This window comes from Phyllostomus hastatus, unplaced genomic scaffold (genome assembly GCF_019186645.2).
Source record: "Phyllostomus hastatus isolate PE091 unplaced genomic scaffold, TTU_PhHast_1.1 phas_contig_196, whole genome shotgun sequence".
NCBI lineage: Eukaryota > Metazoa > Chordata > Mammalia > Chiroptera > Phyllostomidae > Phyllostomus > Phyllostomus hastatus.
In genome coordinates, this window is record NW_025333709.1 from 2496754 (window position 1) to 2516147 (window position 19394).

The following is a 19394-nucleotide window of genomic DNA, read 5'->3' on the forward strand; positions in this document are numbered from 1 at the left end:
AAGGCGCCCTCGCCCCCGCCACGTGCGCCCCGCGGGCCCCGGACTCACGCCGGCCGGTCTTCCAGGATGAGGGCGGTGGTGGACAGCGGCTCGAAATCGAGGTTCTTCCTCACATTCTGCTTCGGGGAGGGCGGCTTGCGAGGTGCTCCCGCCTTGTCTTCATATTCCTAGGGCAGAGGGGCGGGGTGAACGCGAGACCAGGCCCCTCGGACGGGACGGGGCCCTCCGGGAAGCCCTGCTGGAGGCAGGAGGGTGTTCCGTCGCGCAGTCCTTTACGGCCATTCCGAGGACCGTGGGCTCAAAACATCTCCTGCCATTCAAAGGCGAGAAATGCCCAGCAAAGGGGTCAGACCGCTCTGGGGGTTAGGCCATGGCTGGCCGTGTGAGCACAGCGGACCCCCACGGTGGTGGGGAGGTTCCCAGGGGCCGCGCTGTCCCGGGTGCCCGCGGTGCTTCCCGAGGGCCCACGGGCACTGCCTCGGGCCCCCGTGCTGCTCCTGGGGCGGGGCCGCGCTCCCTGGACACGCTCAGCTCTAACTGATGCTCGCAGCAGCCGCTGGGGATCTCAGAGCCAGGCCGGGAGCCGACGCAGGCACTCAGCGGGCCCCTGGCCTCGCCTCACACACAACCCCCCCAGCCCCCCCCCGGACCTCTAACCCACGTCCCTGCATCCCATCTGAAGGACACGTGTTAGCCCTCTAAACCTCTCCTGGAATGGGGAACGGTTTACCATTTTTTACACGAGGATGATGAAAGCCGTTTCATTTCCTTAAACCAGAAGCATCAAAAAAGAAACCGTGAACACCTGTGCGTGAAACCGTCCTTGCAGGTCATTACGGAAACAACCACACCGTGCCCTGGAAACGCAGAGGCAGCCCCGCTGCGGCCGGGTCATGGACGCTCAGCCACGCCGGCTGGCCCACGGCCCAAGCACGCCAGCCACCAGGAGAGTGCGGGAGGGCTGAGCGCGCCGGTGCCGCGGAGCCCGGCTCCTGGAACTGCGCGTGTGCAGGTGTGCGCGCCCTCAGCCCTCTCCGCAAGTTGAAAAAACTCACAACGCTTTCTCGTTGCCTGTTCTAGACCAGGCTCTGGGGCCTTCCCGGAGACAGGACAGTCCAGCCGGGAGACAGGACACACACACACGCATGCAGCTCACCGCAGACGGAAACGGCCGCTCCGGGTAACAGAAGCAGCACCGTGAGCAGAAAGTAACTAATTGTTAAAGGGGTGAATTACTGGCACCAGCGGCGAAGGGAGGGCTGCTGGTAAGATGATCCGGCAAGCCACTGTCCTCGGCCAGAAGAGCCTGCGCGGCTTCCACGCGCGGCAGGGAACCCCGTCCCCAAACAGGCAGGCGACGCGAGGGAGCGGGCGGCCGGGGCGGCTCCTGTCCTCCCGGATGTGCGACGCTGGGGGCCCCGACACGGCCGACCCGACTTCCCGGGGCGCCCCCAGAGCACTACGATGACCCCGCACCGACCGGACACGGATCGCAGGCGCCCTTTCCCTGCGAGTCGAGCGCCCGAGCACCTACGGGTGCCAGGCGCTCGTGCAACCCCGCCGGCCGCCCGGGAGCTCCAAACCTGGCGTCTGCGTGTCCAGGCCCCGGGTCTCACGGGAAACGCACGCCCAAAGCTGCGTGTCGAGAGCGAGTCCCGGCCCGCGGCGTCCGGACAAGAATCCGTAATGAGCGCCCCACGCGGTGCGGCCGGCTCGCCGCCCACCCTGGTCCAGCGAACCGCACTCTCCAGCCCGAAGGGGCCGGCGCACGGGCGGGACACGCCTGGAACCCGGACGCCCGCTTTACAGGCTCCTGCATGTGCTGCACACGCCACCACCGTCTCACTGTGAGTCCGAAACAAGCCCCGTGGCGCCAGGGTGGGGAGGCCGGGACGTGGGGGAGGCCACCGAGGTCGCGAGCACAGCCCCCGGGGCGGAGAAACGCCGCCCGGGTTGCTGGGGGCAGAGACGATGCTCTGGGGCCAGGCACCGGTGGGGGCCGGCGAGGCCCACGACGGCCAGCGAGGCCCACGACGGCCAGCGCGCACAGGGAAGGAGCAGGGGAGCGCACGGAAGGCCCGACTCGGGGCCGGCACGGCGGGCGCGCTGCCTGCGGCCGGGGCTCAGGAGCCCCCACTGACAGGCGGCGGCAGTCAAGGGCGTGAGACGCCGAGTGTGACGGCCCCCCCCACCAGCCTCTGAGGGAGAAGCTGCTCCCGTCCCCGTGTCCCGGGTGGGAAGGCCCAGGGACGAAAACGAGCCCCGCCTCTGGGGAGCAGGGGCCAGAGGCCCAGCACCCGGCTGTGCAGCCACAGTTCTCCCGGGCGGCCGCGCCCCGCACGGTCCAGGGTCGTCTCCTCACTCACACTCACGCTCCGTGCAGGAAAGCCCCCCGCCGACGACGACAGAGGCCTGGGGTGCTGTGTGTGGCGTGCGTGCTTCCACGTCAGCCGGACACGGCGCCGTGCGGTGTTTGACCTGCAGAGGAGGCCCGGCCCGGCCTGCCCGCAGTGGACCCCCCAGGGAACGCGCCCCCAACACTCGGGGCAGCGTTTCAGAGCCCGGGTGGCACCAGGAGCTGCTGCAGGCCCCGCCCCGAAGGCAGCTGTCCCACAGCCCCCCAGAGGTCAGCAGCGAGCTCAGCCTCCCCTCCAGACACACCCCCTTCAGAAGCGAGAAGGAGGGCCGTCCCCTCCGCGGACCCTTGCGGGGAGCAGGGACGGAGGCAGAGGAGAAGTCTGTGGGGAGACACAGGGTCAGCACGTGATGCGGCGGGTGCTAGGGCTTCGGAGGCAAAATCTCAGCTCCGAGTCCCAGCCCTTGACCTCAGGCACATCCTCGTGCTTCCGGCCGGGCCTCGGCTCCCTCGCTGTCAAGTGGGAGCCGCCGGGAGGGCCCCGGGACGACGGGAGGACGGGCGTCGACGGCCGCCCCCCCCCCCCCCGCCCCGAGGTCCCAGGCCTGTTCGGCGCCAGGCACCTGCGGCGAAGCCCTGGTCCAGCCCATCACTGCCACGTGTCTTCCCTGCTCCGGACCCCCACGGGGCGGAGTCCCCAGGTCCCTGGCGTGACCGATGTGACGGTGCCCGTCACCGTGCTCAGCAGGGAGGAGCCCTGCACGCGCATCAGTGCGAGCCGCCCGCCCAGACGACCGCAAGGGGTTCCAGCGCCCTGGTCACCAGGGAACTGAGGGCGGCGGTCCTCCGCGGTCTCGTGGCACCCCGGCGTACGTGGTCGGGCAGCACCCAGGAAAACCAGCACCAGCGCGCACACGGTGAGGCCCGTCTGTCTCGGCTCTGCGTCTCCAGCGGCCTGGCGGGGTGGGGGGCCGTCACGTCAAAAAAGCCCACAGGACACCGACTGGGAAGCACGGCGGGTCGAGCCCACGCCCCGAGCAGTCTGGCGTGCACCCTGCTGGAGGAGAGGACCGGCGCCAGTGAGACGGCGGCCAGCAGAGCACGCCGACTCCGGCCAGGGCCAGGACGTGGGGGTGGGCTGGCGGCCCGGCGAAGGGTCAGGGTGAACCGGGGAGCGAGAGGGGGAGCAAGTGAGCAGGCCCCAGCTCCACGCAGAGGCCACGAGCCAGACAGGCCGCAAGACCTGGCAGCGGGGGGAGGCGGGAAGGGCCCCGCCTGGGGGGGCCCCATGGGCCCGGCACGCCCGGAGACCCTCGGAGCCCAGCCTGTGAGTGCCCACTCCGGCAGGGGCAGGGGAGATGCTGGCAGAGGCCAGGAGTCCGGGCTGGCCATGGAAACCGCCCCCAGAGCGGGAGCTGCCGGCCACGGGGGCCCCGTGGGCAACCTCGGGCCGGCACACGATGCGGCCAGAGCCAAGGCTTTGGAAGCAAAACTGCAGCTCCCAGTCTTGGGGGCGGGCCGCCGACAGGGGGGGACAGAGGAAAGCGTCTGTCTCCCCGAGGCCGCCGGCCCGCACAAGCGGCAGCCAGGAGGCGCGCCGAGCGGGCCTGCGCCAGGGCTGGCAGGCACACCTTCGGCAGAGGGTGAGGCCGAGTTGTGCTTGCGACTCTCAGGCCGAGGGCCGACGGACAAGGAGGGCGCGGGGTCCGCCGCCGGCGTGGGATCCCAGCGTGCTCAGGCGAGGACGAGGGCGCCACACTCGCGGGCCAAGCGCCAAGAGCCCGGTCTGCCAGTCGGAAGAGAAGGCGGCCCACCTCGACGGGCGCGTGTTTTAAGAGAACAAAGAAGACCCCCGGGCTCTCCCACGATGGAGAGAACGCACTCCCGGCAGCCTGACTGAGGGGGGGGCGGGGGGGGGGCTGTGTGAGACCCGAAGGGATGCTGAGCCCGCTGCCAAGCTGGCCCGGGGAGGTCCCCCTGCTTCTGGGGGAGCTGCCTCAGCTGGGAGGGGGCGGGGGCATCCCTGGACACCCCCCGGCCTTGCGCCCCGACTCAGCTGTGTGCAGTGTCAAGAGGAGCCTCTTGAGGCCCCTGCTGGGGGGGGGGGCTCCGGAGGCGGGTCTGTGGTCAGGCACGGCAGGCCACCCGCCCCCCTCCGCCCCCCGCGGCACCTGGGAGAAGACGGCGAGGGCCAGCGTCCAGCACCAGGTGCCGGTGCACAGCCTGCCTGCGGGGAAGCGCGGGGGGAGGGCAGCCGGCCTGCGTCTGGACCCCCACAGCCGGGACAGCAGCCTGACCTTGAGCACATTCCCTGCCCCCGAGCCCGACTCCTCGCCTGCCAGGTGGGAGACTGAATGGGAGCGGGGCGGCGCACACGGACATGCGGCCGCAGCAGCACCCAGGCAGGGACAGGGAGTGCTGGTCACTGCCCTCGCGTTGCTGCAGCTGCTCTTCACAGGGCTCCCCCTAAGGGCACCCCACAGGGCTGAAGATGGGGGGGGTCCCGGACACCGTGGCCGCTGCACGCTGATATTTCTACCAGGCGATTCCGGGGGAGAGAGACTTTGCTTCCAAACCTGACGCGAGACCCGTTCTGTTTCACCGTCTTCAGCGGGGAGAGGGGCCTGTGCAGGTCTCACAAACGCCCGGCTTCCGGAAAGACGCCCCGGTGACCGTTGAGGCTCCGCCTCACACTAAGAAGGGCCCCTCAGGGAACCCCCGGGGGTCCTCTGACTCGGGTGCGCCCACCGCCCCCCAGGCACTGATCCCCCAGAAAGCATCCTCTGAGGGGCTGCGAGTGTCAGCGCTGGGGAACCGACCCTGGGGAGGCCTTTCGCACCGGCCGAACTCCCCACAAACCCTCCCAGCACCGAAGTTACAGTGTGCACAGACGGGGGGTCCTGCGCGCCCACCCAGCTGCGGGTTTTAGCAGGCCCGGCTGCCCTCGAAACCCCATTGTTCCAGGGCGCTGTCTGGTCGTCAGAAAGGCGATCCTCTGCCGGGATCACCAGCAAGGCCCCGCGGGCCTCCAAGGAGGGAGGGATGCCTGGCCCGGGCTGACCTGAATCCGGAGACAGGATGCGATCGAATTCTGGGCGGTAAGAACTGGGGTCGCAGGGCGCACCGGCCCTCCCCCTTACAATCCCGAACCACACCCGTTTAAAGCGGAACCCCGTTGGGGCATTCTATGGAACCAGAGACACAAAGCAAGGCCGGGAGGAGCGAGGCGCACTGCGCGGCCCCCAGCAGGCTCAGCTCGCGGGGACAGGCGAACCTGACACCCGCGCACCCGGCGCGCCCGCGGCGGAGCCTCAGCCGGTGGCGGACCACTGACCCCTCCCAGAGTCGCGGCCGGCCGGCCCCACTCACCATGAACACCGTGGGGCTCAGAGGCGCGTGGCTGGCGGCTCCATGCCCGAGCGGGCGAGTAGGCAGCTCAGGCAGCGGCGGCGGGGCCTCGGGCGGCGGCTCGGCGGGGGCGGGGGCGGCAGTCTGCTCAATCGCACGCAGATGCCGCGCGTCCCGCCGATCCGCGCGCTCCGCGTCCGCCCGTCAGGCCTGGCTCGCGGGGACCCTGGGCGCTGGGGGGCGCGCAGAGGCGGGGCGTTAGAGCGGGTTTCCCCTCCCCGCCCGGTCGGGACGCCAGCGGCTCCACCGGGCTCGGGCTCCACCGGGCTCAGAGCGGGGCGCTGGGCTGTGGTGTCCGCACAGACCTCCGGCTGGAAGGCGACGCTCCTACGGGGAGGGAGCGGGCGCCGGCACACCGCAAGCTGGGCTCCGTTCCCCGTTTAAGAAGGAGAAACGTCCATTCCTGAGATGCACTCACACAAGCGACTGAAGCTGGTAAACTGGGGTAGGGGGGGTGGTCACGAGCAATTTTTATCTTCTCTGGATTCTCCTGTGGGTCAGGTTTTCTCCAGGAAAGATGAACCCCATCAAAACGTCAGGGACACACCAAGATGCACACTGATACAAGTCTGACTCCTGACGGCTCATCAGAGCTAACAGTAGGCTTTGGATGAGAGCATTCCACTGTTTGGGAATTACATCTCCGTTTAAAAAACGTTTAAAGTGTGTGCCAGTACTTCTGGTCCGCCCACGGGTGCAGTGTCGGAGGGCTGAACAGACTCAGTCTGAGGCCACACCAGTCCCTCCCAGGGCAGAAATTCACAAGTGCCTCGGCTTGGGCTGCGCTCCGCTGGTCTGGGATAAACAGCATCACCAAAAAAACCGCCACCAGAAGCTCCTTCCCTCGGGTGGAGCCTGCGCTGCCCACGGCCAGGGACAGTGACAGCGGTACTCGGCCTGACCACCTGCAGAAACAGGGCGTCCCCTGAACCCCTCGGGAGAGGGGGCCTTGTCTTCTCCGGTCCGGTCCAGCATGCACCTCCCACACCCCCGCCTCTGCCTGCACTGCCCGAAGCCGGAGGGGGAGCAGAGCCCCTGCAGACAGGCCGGAGGGGATGCTTCCGGGGGGACGTCTCCGAGGGGGGAACGCGCTCTAAAGCCGGGCTGCTGTGGCGACAGACAGGCACCTGCCTGCGTAAGTGCACACACAGTCACTGCACAGGTACGACGGGGCCTTTCGTGGTGTCGTAACTACGCCTCAGCGAAGCCGTTCTTAAGAAGTAGGGGGTGTAGAGAGGGTGGGTGGGTGGGGCGGGGACGTGGTGGTGGGGTGAAAGTGGAGACGGTTGTACTTGAACAACCATAAAAAAAAAGCAGTGGGAAACTTTTTGTCTGGCGTCTCCCCGAGGCAGCAGTGGCGGCAGCCGCCCATGGACGAGGAGACGCAGGCGAGTCAGCCAGGACAGATGAAGAGCACCGCCCCCCCCACCCCCTGGGAAGGCATCTGGGGGCGAGGCCAAATCAGAAGTGGTCCCGAGGCCCCGAGGCAGAGTCCGGGGCGGCTCAGGAACCTGGTCAGCCGCCGAAGCAGCACGCCACCCACTCGGTGAGGACCTGCCCACGCCAGCGCACGGCCCGGCTGCTGCCTGCAGGGTCCCGAGGTCCGGGCGGCCCTTGGGGCGCCTTGGGAAATGCCCTGGCGGTCGTCTCACAGCATGGGCTGGAGGAACGCGCACCAGGATGCGCACCCGAGGGGGGTGGGGGGCGTCCCAGCCGCTGGTGAAGATGCATGAACGACGGGCCCCACCAGCTGTCCGTTTTGAAAAATAAAGCCTTACTGTAAAAAAAAAGTAATGGGATAAAAGTGGAGAGGTCGATTCTGGCTGGATTAAAGAAAACCCTGTCAAGAAAAATTATTCAAAATTTGGAAATAAAACAGGACAGCAGTGGGAAAGTGTCCTTTCTCTCCCCACCCGGAACCTCTGCCTCGCCTGCCTGAGGTCCACGGGGTTCTCCAGGGGAGAGCGAGCCCAGGAACTGCAGAGTCACACAGCGCTTGTGGGTCTGTGTCCAACAGAGAAGGTAAGCCCAAAGGTTTTTTGTCCCAAGTACTCCGTACATTTAAACCTAAGTTCACGGTCTTATCCAAGTTCTTCTCCGTGCATGTGCCCGTGAACACCTGGTTCCCCAAGCGCCCTCGCGGCTGAAGCCGCCGTCTTACTCATCTCCACCACGCACTCCTCCGCCTCTGACCGTGGCCCCCGGAAAGGAAAAGGCGGGCGTGACTGAAAAAGGGCAGAACAACCCTTCCGTTAAGAGACCGACGGGCCAAACGACGAGGGCAGCTGGGGAAGCAGCACCCGTCCCCCTCACGGCCGTGCTGCGGCCGGGGCAGGGTCAGGGGCTCCTGCGGAGCCGCCGGGAACCCTCCGGGCCGCGGCGGCGAATGGTCGTGACAGCTGCAACTTCTTTCGGGCGGTTCCGCTTTTTGAAAACAGGAGGAGGCCCAAATAAATGAATAAGGCAAAACGGCAACACCTGTCTGATCTCCGCGGCACGTGCGCGGGTGTCGCGGAAGCACCTGTCGGAGCCCCTCCGCGGGTCTGGCGTTTCTCCACGAGGGGCAGCGGCTCATCCGGTGCCCACCCACAGGAGCGCCCCCCGCCCCCCGCCGGCTCTGCACGGCCCCGCGGGTTTCCGCCCCGCAGCGGGCTGCTCTCGGCACTTCTCACCGCGTGCGATCACACACCTATTTGATGGGTGGTACCTCCCCTCGAGAGACAGTAACACCTGAGAGCGGGGACCCGGGGGGCTTCTCACAACTAACTAACGGCGGCTCCGCTGAGAGCACGGCACTCGGCTTCTGTGGACTCGGTCCTCTACTGTCCCTCCTTGTCTTCCGCCCGCCCGCCCGCCCTCCCCGTGGTGCTCGGCCCCAGGGATAGAGACAGACAAGGTCGCGGCCCTGCGTGGCTCCCACACCAGCACTGCAATCACTGCCCCACACAGGTGCCCACCCTGCGCCTGCGGGAAACCCCTGAGGTTCCCAGGGCCCCGGGAGGGGTGACTGGCCGGCGACCACTCCTGCAGGCGGGGGAGGGCTAATGCTGCAACACCCCGTGCTCACAGAGTTGCAGCATGGTTCTCGGCCCCCCCACACCCCCTCCAGCGCCACGTGCCACGCACCCTGCGGTCGTCAGCCACCCTGGGCCCACAGGCTCACCCCACGTACACGTGGGACGCACCCGGCGCGTGTCCAACATGCGTCACACACTCGTCTGAACACGTGGCTCGTCTCTGCGCGCAGGCGGTCACCTGCACGTCACCACACACACATTTCAGGGCTGAGCCCCTCCTACAAGGCCTAACCACACGTTATACCATGCAGTGACAGCTGGGCCGTCACCAGCAGTGACCGACGGCCTGCACCCGTGCCCGCGCACCAACCCCCGCACCCGTGACTCGGGAGCAGGGGTGTCAGACCTGTTTTCACCGGGGGGGGGGGGCCACACCAGCCTCTCGGTTGCCTTCAAAGGGCCGGAATAACTCTAGGACCGTGTGACTGTAACTCCTCCTCAGCTGTTCAGGAGCTGAAATCACATCCCGTCCCTCGAAGGCGACCGCGAGGCGGACGTGGCGGCGGGAAGATGAGTCTGACGCCCCTGCTCTAGAACGATCAGCGCAGCCCACGCCTTCTTCTCCACCTGGAGGGCTGATTCTGGGCTCTGACCTCCAAAGCCGGAGGAGAATCAATCCGCGCTGGCTGCAGCCCTCGCGTTTGGGGTACCTTTTAGAGCAGCGGCAGCACCCCGATGCACGCACCACCGGCATCCCGGCCCCTCTCCCCAGCTACAGCGACGGAGGGTCCGAGCGACCTCCCCTGGAACAGCTGGTAGGCGGCCCCGGGGGGTGGGGGGATGTAAAGCCAAGCGTCCTGATTCCAGAGCCTCCCGCTGTCAGCCCCCCCCCACCCCCCCGATGCGCCGCTGCTGAGCCGGGACTCCCACTTCCGCAACAGCGCTCCCGTCACTGCCCGCGGCCCGTGGGCTCCTGGGCACAGGCGTAAGCCCAGGGGACAGCCACAGCCTTGCCCAGGAGCTCAGGGGCTGGCACGGAGCTTCCAGCGCCAGCGAGAAGGCTCCTTCCAAAGCGCTTCCAGCACTGACGCGGCACTTCTGCAAGGGACGCCCCGAGTTCAGCTTTGACGAGGCAGTTAAAGGGAAATGCAGCAGCAGCCTCACTCTCCTCACACCTCCCGTCTCCCAAAGGCCCCTGCAGTCGCGTGTGTGGGGGGGGGGGGCAGACTCTGCCACCCCAGAACATGCCACTTCGGCACGCGGAGTGTTTCAGGCCAGAGTCACTCGCTACAAGGACACGCTGACCTTCCCGCCCGCTGGGAGCAGGTGGCTGGTCTCCCACGGGAAGGGCCCCCCCTGGCCCGGGAGGCAGGGCGGGGGGGGGGGCGTGACCTCTGCAGACAGGACCGAGGTTCTGAGCAGCACCAAGGCCAGAGGCCACACCCCTGACGGCGGGTTACAGAGCCCAGACACGGACTCCAGGCCCTCGGTCCCGAAGTCAGGGCTGTCCCAGGACCGCGGGGGACAACCTCAGCGGCGGGGCCAGGTGCAGAGCCGCGGCTCTACTGGACTGGCTCATGTCCATTTCTTTAATGATACAGGTTTAAGTCAGTTTATTTGCCCCTTGTACAGTGTCTTAAGGCAGAACATGAGATTACTGATTGAGAGCATTTTTACCATAAACGTCCCCCTCGGCACCGCATCCCACACATGGTGACACCTGGCATTTTCGTTCCGTTCCCAACAGTGTCCCACTTTCCTCGTGACCCCTGCCTCGTCCCGTGACTTGTTTGGAACTGGGTTCCTCGTTCAGCTCCCGAGTTTTGGGGGGACGCTCTCGTCGTCCTCGTCCTCGCTCTCCAGTCACTCCCACCGCGGTTAGAGAACGCAGTCCTGTGTCGCTTCGACCCTTCAAACGCGGAGCTTCTCCCGCAGCGCGGGTGCCCCGCAGGCGCGCCGGAGGGTGGCGGTTTCCCCCGGCGTCAGGCCGTCCGGCCAGCTAGCGGTCAGTCCTTCTGTCCGGGCTGACTCTGTCGACAGGTCTGTCCGTGGGCGCGCAGAGAGGGGGGCTGGGGCCCCCGGGTTGAGCCATGGTGCCCCCTGCGCCTGCCTCCCACCGGTCAGCACTCGCACCGCGTGTCAGCAGCTGGTACCAGGGGCGCTCCGTCCCCAGTCGCTCCGTCCCCACCAGGCAGCGTCCCGCCTTCTCCCTGTGAATGCCCGCTGCTCTGAAGTCCTTTCCTGACGTCACTGTGTCCACTCCATCCTCATTCTGATTAGCGTTTTTGTGGTGTATCTCACCAGTCCTTTCATTTCAGCCCACACACGTTATATTTGAAGTGAGTCTCTTTGGGATAGTGTCAAGTTGGGTCGTTTGTTTTTTTCACCCCCCTCTGGTGACTGTCAGAACTGGCATTCGGACAGGCGAGGGGTTCTGCTCCGACCACGCACACTGGTGTGGTCACCGCGATATTTCCATGGGGACCTACCACCTTACTGGTTTCCTGGGTTTCCTTTCTCTTTTTCTTCTACCTTGATTTTGGCTTTTTAAACTTACAATTCCATTTTAACTCATTGGGTTTGGGCTCTCTTTAGTAGGCGACCTGGGGGTTACAATACATTGAATGTGTCCCAGCCTATTCAGAACCCGCATTTCACGGCTTCGGGGGGACTGCAGAAGCGGGGCCTGCACATCACACTCCCCCATACTTCCTCTGTCCCGTGGGTTACACCCACACCCACGCTGGACACCCCGGGCACTGCCTGCCCCTCCCAGCCAGCGATCCTCCGCAGAGCTCATCGAGGGGTCGGCTTCCGCTCCCCCCCCCCCTCCTCCCCAGGTGCCGCCATCCCGGCTGAGGAGCTTCCTCTGGCGACTCGCTCCGATCTGCCGGCCGCAGGTCCTCTTCGTTTTCCCTCGTCTGAAAACACCACCGTTTCACTCTCACGCCTCGGCGACTCTGCTAGGTCCGGGATCTTGGGCTAACAGCTCTCTTCTCCCAGCACTTTAGAAAGGGCTGTTTCACAAACAACCAGGCAACATGCACCCAGAGACACGGAAAAGAGGACCAACCGACAGGAGCCAGAGAGGAGGGGGAGAGGGGCCATGGGGGACAGCCGGGGACATCGAGGGACACGTGTGAGGGACACGTGGGCCGAGCCAAAGGGGCGGGCAGGTTCCAGGGTGGGGGGAGGGAATGGGGGGCGGGGGGCCGGGGTGGGGTGAAAATGGAGACGACGGCACTTGACAACAATGAAAAGAAAAAAGAAATCCAAAACAGTAACTCAAAAAGATTACAAAATTTTTAAAAATAAAAATGCTGTTCCATTTCGTGCTGACAACAATCAGTCACCACCGTGTGTTCCCCAACGCGTGATGCGTTTTTCCTGGCCGCCTGCGAAGTGTCTGCCGGCACCTCCGGCGCCTGTGTGGGCGTGTCTGGGCCCGGCTGCCCCGCCCCCAGCCCCGCCCGCGCCCCGCCCCAGTCCTCGGCCCCGCCCCGCCCCGAGTCCTCGGCCCCGCCCCGGCCCCGGCCCCGCCCCCGCCCCGAGTCCTCGGCCGCCCGCGAACGTGCCGCCGTCTGCCGCGTCTGATCCCACACCCGCTCGGCCGTCATTGACTTCGCCCTTTTCTCCCGCGCCACGTCTTCCTCCTCCTCTCCTCGAGCTCCGCAACACAGACGCGGGCCCCAGCCTCACCCCGCACGCCCCTCGGGCTCCGCGCTGGCTCCGGTCTCCCATCTCCCGATCTTCCCCTCCGCCGCACCCTTCAGACCGACTTCCACCGCCCCAGCTTCAAGTTCGCGCACTCCTCCCTCCGTCACGGCCCCTCTGCTACCGAGCCCGTCCAGGCAGCCCTGTACCTCGGTCACTGTGCCGCTCAGCTCCACGGTCTTCAGGGAGTCCTCTGTGCCCTCGACCCCTCACCGCCACGCTCCGCCCCCCTCGCTCGCCCTCGCTCGTCCGAGCGCTGGCGGGGGAGGTCCGGCACCGGGGTTACCTGGGCACCGCCGGCTGCCGGCTCCCGCGGGAGGTGACATTGCGAATACTGTTCCGAGACTCCGAGACCCCGGCCTTGTCTGAACCCTGGCGAATGCTGATACTCTGTCTCAATAAGCAAGTGCCCTAGCTGCATTCCAGACCCACGTTCCAGCCAGCCTTGTTTGTTGTGGTTCAAGGTGGAGCCGTCCTCAGAGCCTTTGCCGTCCTTGGTGAGTCCACCCCACATGTGCCCCGCCCGGTGGCCAGACTTGGGGTCTGTGCGGGGGTCTGCCCCGGGTCAGCCCTGCAAGTCCACGTAAGTCACTGGACCCACGGACCCACAACTGGGGAGTAAGGCCAGGAGCTCAGAACAACCTGAAGGGATCGCCTTCCTGAGCCCCTCGTCCTCCTCACACGGCCCCGGGACTCGCTGGTTCCCCTGCCTCCCCTTTCCTGGGTCTCCAGGTGCTCTCTCCCAACACGCCTGCCGTGGGGTCCGCGGCGGGGCCGCCTGGCGGGAGAGGCTGCAGCACTGGGGGTGCGTCTGCCCCACCGTCCTGGGAGCGGAAGGCTCCTGCCGGCCCTTGCCCTGCGGCCAGGAGCCTGCAGGCAGGGCTCCCGGGGGTTGGGAGAGACCGGGGGGAAGTGTGGGGGCGCCTGGCTCCTCAGAGCCCACTGGGGAGCCCCTGGCACTCTCCCTGTCCGTGCTGACAGCCGCTCCTGGGCCTGGCGCTGCCCCGAGCTCAGGCTGTGAAGTATCACAGGGAAAATGGCAACCTTGGTCGGTTCAGTGGAACCCCAAATTCCGGTTTCCCTCCCTGAGGCGCCTGCCGCTGCCCCTTTTCCGGACGGTCAGACAGCCGCTCCGTGCGCTATTTTCGAACGCGCAGCTGCGGCCCCCATCCCTACGCAGAACGGGCTCTGCTCTCCTCCGCCAGCTCGCTCAGGCCGGCCTCTGAGGGTGCATGGGGCGAAGGCGACGACAGGTGGCATCGGACTTCAGAACCCACCTGAGGCCCGCCCCAGCTGCCCGCACCGGCCACCCGGGCTCATCCCTTCTGCAGCCTGCGAGGACCGCGGTTTTCTAGGCACCCGGACCTCTCAGAACCCGAGCGCAGGAAGACCAGCAGTCCCCCCGAGACGTCCTGGATCTGCCCCCTCCTGGGATTCTCTCTTCTCGGCTCACGGCTGACCTGAACTTCCAGAAGGCGACCCGAGACTCCCTGGGGTTTTATTAAACTTCAGAACCGGCATGCACCCCGGCTCACGCGGCGGCAGCTTACCCAGGACACTGAGGGGCCGCGAGCCTGCCCTTCCCCGCACCCCCCCCATCCCTGCCACAGGGCAGCTGCCTCTGGGCCGACCAGGACCGCACCGTTCTGCCCCGCCTCGCTGCCCGGCAACAGTGCCAGCCTCTCAGGTCCACGCACAGAGCGCAGTGGGGAAAGGGCTCACCCACGCTGCTCTGAAGCCCCCGCCAAAGGTCGGTGGCCCTGAGCACCTGACACCTACTCAAGTTACAAAGACTCACCTTCACTTATGGAGTCTTTTCTTTAAAAAAAATTAGCCCTGGCTGGTATGGCTCAGTGGACTGGGCAAGGGCTGCGAACCAAAGGGTCGCCGGTTCGATTCCCAGTCAGGGCACCTGCCTGGGTTGCGGGCTGGGTCCCCAGTGGGGGCCGTGTGAGATGCAATAACACACTGATACTTCCCTCTCCCTCTCTTTCTCCCTCCCTTCCCCTCTCTAAAAATAAAATAAATAAAATCTTTTTAAAAAATAAAAGAAAGTGGAAAAATTCCTGAAAGGAAAAACACCGAAATGCACACAGTAGTCGTCTGGGGGCAGGCAGACTCCGGGTGTTTCCTTTTTCTTGGTTTGCCGACCCCTGACCAACGCACACCTGCGCACCGACCGACGCAACCAGGACGCGCACTGCCGCGAGACCTCCAACTCCCCATTTCCCAGCGACTCGAGCCCCCGGGGGCCAGTGCGCCCAGCTCCTCGGGCCGGGGGGCTGCTCGGGAAGACCTCGCTGCCACAAGCCCCCCACCAGCTGCACCGGGGCACCAGAGTCCCCCAGCCAGTCCCTGCCCCCCTGGACCACACTGCACGCCAGCCCCCACCTTCAGAGCCCCGACATAAACGAAACACCTGTCGAACTGCGGGGGAGGGCGGGGCGGAGAGAGAGGCCAAGAGCAGCGCTCGAGTTTCAGAGCGGGGCGAGGGCCACGCCTGCCACTCACCGCGTGCGGGAAGATGCCACGGGAACGAGTCCAACAGAGAGGGCAGAAAGCCAAGGCCAGGCCTGTACTCGTCCAGCGGGAGATGCCTGTGAGCCATCCGTGCCCCCCCCCCCCCGGTGGGGCTGCGCAGGGGCGGCCCTGGCGGCAGACTCATGCGGCTGTCAGCGCAGGCGGGGTGGGCGTGTGTGTGTGTGAGCCTCACGTCCGGCTGGGATCTCTCAGAGGGCGACCGCGGCGGAAAGGTGCCGAGGGCCCTCTGACACGCAGAGGCACCCAGCGAGGGAGATAGGAAGGCCGGGAGAGGCCAACCGAGACGAGGACTGGGAGACGGCCGCGGGGCTGACCGCCGCTGGCAGCCAGTCAAACCCCGACTGCAGAGAAACACGCCGAGTGCTGCAGAGACGCCCCTCGGCCGGCGGCGCCCCACGCCCGCGCCGCACTGTCTCGGCGGCACTGGCTTCTCCTGGGTTTAGGCTGCGTCTGAGGTAAGTTCCCACGGAGGCAGAACTTAAGTTCTGCCCTTCATCACAGCCCCGGGGCGCGTCCACACGGCGGCTCAGTCCGTGGAACAAACGAGGGGACGGTGCAGCCCAAGGAAGGCCCAGGACCGCGCTGGGGACAGCGTCACCACCACACCGGTCTCCCGTCTGGGCTCCTGCGAGCGCGTCTGGTTCACCTGCACCTGCCAGGACCTGTGCCTGCCCAGGCCGGGCCCTTCCCGTCGCCTGCTCTGGCAGACACGGCTGTTGTCCCCCAGCGGCCCATGCGCCCCTCCCGCACGGTGGCGGTTCCGCGGGGGCCAGGACCCCAGCCCCGGCGCCCGTCCAGCATGTCCGGGGGAAGGCCACCTGCTAACGCGTGTCTCCAACGAACGCCCAGGTGGTGACGACATCACTCTGGGGGCCACAGTCGGAGGACCCTGTTCCAGGTGACCCACACAGCTGTCCTGGGTCACTTTTATTCGCCCTATTAGGAAAATCTCCCGGAAATCATAACGTAAGCTCATAGAAAATAATGTACTTTTCAAAATTTTTACAAAATTCTAAAAGATAACCGAAAGTAACATTTCAATACTTCCTAAAAACTGCTGCCGTGTGTGTTTGTATACATACATGGATACACACGTACACGGTCTTCCCCAGATTTCACAGGTAAAATGCGGTTCAGAAAGGTTGGGTGACATGCCCCAGGCCACACAGCCACAGTGCGCCAGAGCAGGGGCGGGAGCCCTGGTGCCGGACCCCAGAGTCCCCGCTCTGAAACCGCGGCGGGACGCTGCCTCTCTCTGGCGACAAGAATGTTCCAGAAGAAAGGGAGAGGGGTCTGCTTCCCGATCGCCGCACTGAGGCTGCCGCGCCACCAGAAGCTGCCGTCACCACTTGGGGCCACCAGCCCGGGCGCTCAGGCCCTCTGGAGCGTGTGGGCCGACCGACCCCTGTGGCAGCACCAGCCTGCGCCTGGTGCCCGGGAGCCCCCTCGGGCCTTGCCAGCTTGGGGGAGGGGGGGAGGGAGGAGGGGAGCGAGGGAGGGGAGGGAGCCAGAGACACGGCGCACAGGCAGGCAGGCAGGGCAGGCTGTGTGGCTCCTTCATTATTGATGGCCGAGGCCGGGCAGCCCTCGTCTCCGTCTCCGTGGTGTCGTGTTACCGCACAGGCAGCGGCGGCAATAGACCCTCGCAGCCCCAGAGCGCACCCACGCTGGCCTGCGAACACACGTGCAGAACAGACGGCAAAGAGATTCAAGCACGAGGCAAGGGATGTTAAGGGCCACGGGGAAGCTCTATTTAGTGTGATAATTACTTTCTGGAAAGTACGCATTTCTTTTAAAATATTTTAACCGCTTACCTACGTAAGTGTCCTAAGAAATTCATCACTGAGTTTTGCAAACAAATCCATCATCGCGTTTTAATTTCATCCCGTTTTAAGGAGCCTGTGCGATAAGGGATGCAAACGTAACCACATCGACCTGCCAGGGCGAGCTCCCGCGCCGGTCTGCTTTGTGAGTCCCGGGGCCCAGGCGCTCCTCCAGACGAGTCCAGGAGGAACTCCGTCTGACACGGCGTGGGCACGGCTCACGCCCCCCCGGGTGCGCAAGCCGGAACCTCGGCGCGCACCCCCTGCCTCGCCCCGCACACCACACGCCGGGGTCTCATGCGGGTGACCCTCCGAGGGGCCACGCTCCGCGACCCCACAGCTGCCACGGCGCTGAGCCGGACACCACTCTGCCTGGGGCGGGTCCCAGAGCCACGTCCGTGCCAGGGTGGCCGCACCGTTCTGCACGCGGGTCAGAGCCCTCAGGTCAGAGCCAGTCGGACACATCCCACCGCCCCACCCGGGCCCCGGGAACCCTCGCCCGGCCTCCCGGGACCCTGCTGCTGCTTCCCGCAGAACGGCAGAGCAGCAGAGCGGCAGAGCGGCAGTGGGGCCCCACGGCCGGGCCGAGCTCCAGCTCGGCCACTCGCCGGCTGCACAGGCGACTCGGCCTGCGTCTCGGTGCTGCTGTGGCACGGTGAGGGCAGTAACAGTGTGTTCCTCGTGCGGTGGTTGCGAGTTTCACGAGCACCAGAAGCCCCAGCGCTGACTCGACGCTGGCGCACAGCAGTCCCTCACTCGGCACGCGGTCCGCCCCCGGCACGGCTCACTCTCCGACACGCCCTCCCACGCCCGCCCCGGAATCCTGTCCTCCCCGACGGCAGGCTCAGCACAGGCGCCGTGTCGTCTCTCTGACCCCCGTGCAGAACACACAGGGGCAGCCGGTCCTCATGTGCTCACTGGACAATTACCACGGAGCACAAAACTGGGGGCGGGGGTGAGGTGTGGGGGCGGGGCGAGGTGTGGGTGGGCCCCGCCCCCGCCCCGCCCCCGCCCCCGCCCCGCCCCCGCCCCCACCCCGCCCCGGCCCCAGCAGACAGCACGCCATCACGACAGACAGCCGGGAGGCCGGGGCGAGAACCAGCAGCCCCGGCCTCGCTGCATCCTTGCAGGAGCCCCTCCTCGGGGAGACCAGCACGTGCCCCTGACAGCTGGCCTCTCCCTTCCACGGGAGCCAGGGGTGGGGAGACACCACAGCCCTGGCCGGGCCCTGAACCCTGCTCCTCCGCGGCCGCAGGCAGGCAGCCAGCCTCGGAGCCAGCGAGGGCAAGAGGCCCCCGTGGCCGGGCGGACGGCGGCCCTCCCGGCCAGAGCTGCCCCGGGAGGAGCATCCAGGCCCCGGGACCGGATCATGGGACGGGAGAAGGAGCATGCTTTAGTGTCCAACACAACTCGCAAAAGTGAGCAATCATCACACTTGCAACTGTAACTGGACACTGATTAGATTAAATCGTCATACATATCCGAAGGCCGGCTTTCGCAACCGAGCTCCCCTGTGGGCACGTTACAAACCGCAAGAAGTGAGAAAAGTTAAAGTCACCCACGTTCTGAAGGCAGACTTGAGTGTTAGGAACTCGGCATGCAAATTAATACAGTTTCCCCAGGTGCAAAGCCTCAAACACAGTCACTTTGGCAAGCGTCAAACATAGATGCCGCACTGCACATGTCTGCGGTTTTCGCCGTGTGTACCTTTTGCATTCTCTTTGACTCTTTCTGAGCATTCTCGCGGAGCGGTATTTTTCCAAACAACTTCCATCCCAAGTCACTGTGTCTGTCAAATCTTGCATTTTGTTTTCTAGCAAGCAAGTTCCTACAGGAGAGAAACGACACGGTTAGGGCATTCCCGGGTGCGCACAGGGGCAGCGGGGCAGCCCCGGCCCCCTCGCGCGGGCACACGCGCACGTCCCGTGAGAGGGCGCCGGGGCACGCCACACGCCGTAGCTCTTCAGGCTCGATGTTCACACGGACACAGGACTAGGCAGCAGGCAAAGGAACTTACACCTCAAATAAGCTTCCTGTCCCTCGCTGCCACCTGTACAAGCCCTTTGGTTTAAGGAAACGTGGTACACAATGACGAAGCACGCCTCCAGAAGAAGGGAGCTCCGAGGGCAGACCCCGGCGATCGGAGCTCCGGCTCGGCCCGCGCCGGCGGTGTGACTCGGACCCGCGCCGCCCCCGACCAGGGCCCCTGCAGGAGCTGAGGCCAGGGCACACTGAGGCGGTGGCGCTCGGGGAACAGCTGCGTCAGTGCGCCACCTCGGGCTCCGCGCGGACCGCCTGTGAGGTGAACCCGCATCGCCTGTTCACAGCGTCTCTGGGTGTCACGGAAAGACAGCCCCCACGGGACTGTCACCAGGTCTTCTCTCCCAGCAACACGTAGACTCGTGTCCCAAATCCCACAGACGGGTCCCCGAGGGTGGCACAGAGGAGGCTGGGCTCTGAAATGCACCGCGCCGGCGCACTCGGTAAAGACCAGAGGTCTCCAGGGCCGCCAGCGGGCCGCCGGCAGGACGCCGC

At 66.0% G+C, this 19394-nt stretch overlaps 1 protein-coding gene across 6 annotated transcripts in view; it reads right to left on the bottom strand.

Moving 5' to 3' along the window:
* The window catches only part of TBC1D14 (TBC1 domain family member 14), a 72128-nt gene that overhangs the window by 20069 nt on the left and 32665 nt on the right, over nucleotides 1-19394 (bottom strand). For 4 of the 6 annotated variants that reach the window (XM_045834110.1, XM_045834109.1, XM_045834112.1 and 1 more), the window contains 2 exons: nucleotides 18567-18687; nucleotides 49-167 (listed from right to left, as the gene is read on the bottom strand). In XM_045834110.1, the coding sequence (XP_045690066.1) occupies nucleotides 49-167; nucleotides 18567-18687 (240 nt within the window). Of the gene's footprint in view, nucleotides 1-48; nucleotides 168-5725; nucleotides 5838-18566; nucleotides 18688-19394 lie in introns of those variants that run through there. The other 2 variants (XM_045834113.1, XM_045834114.1) reach the window with 2 other exon arrangements.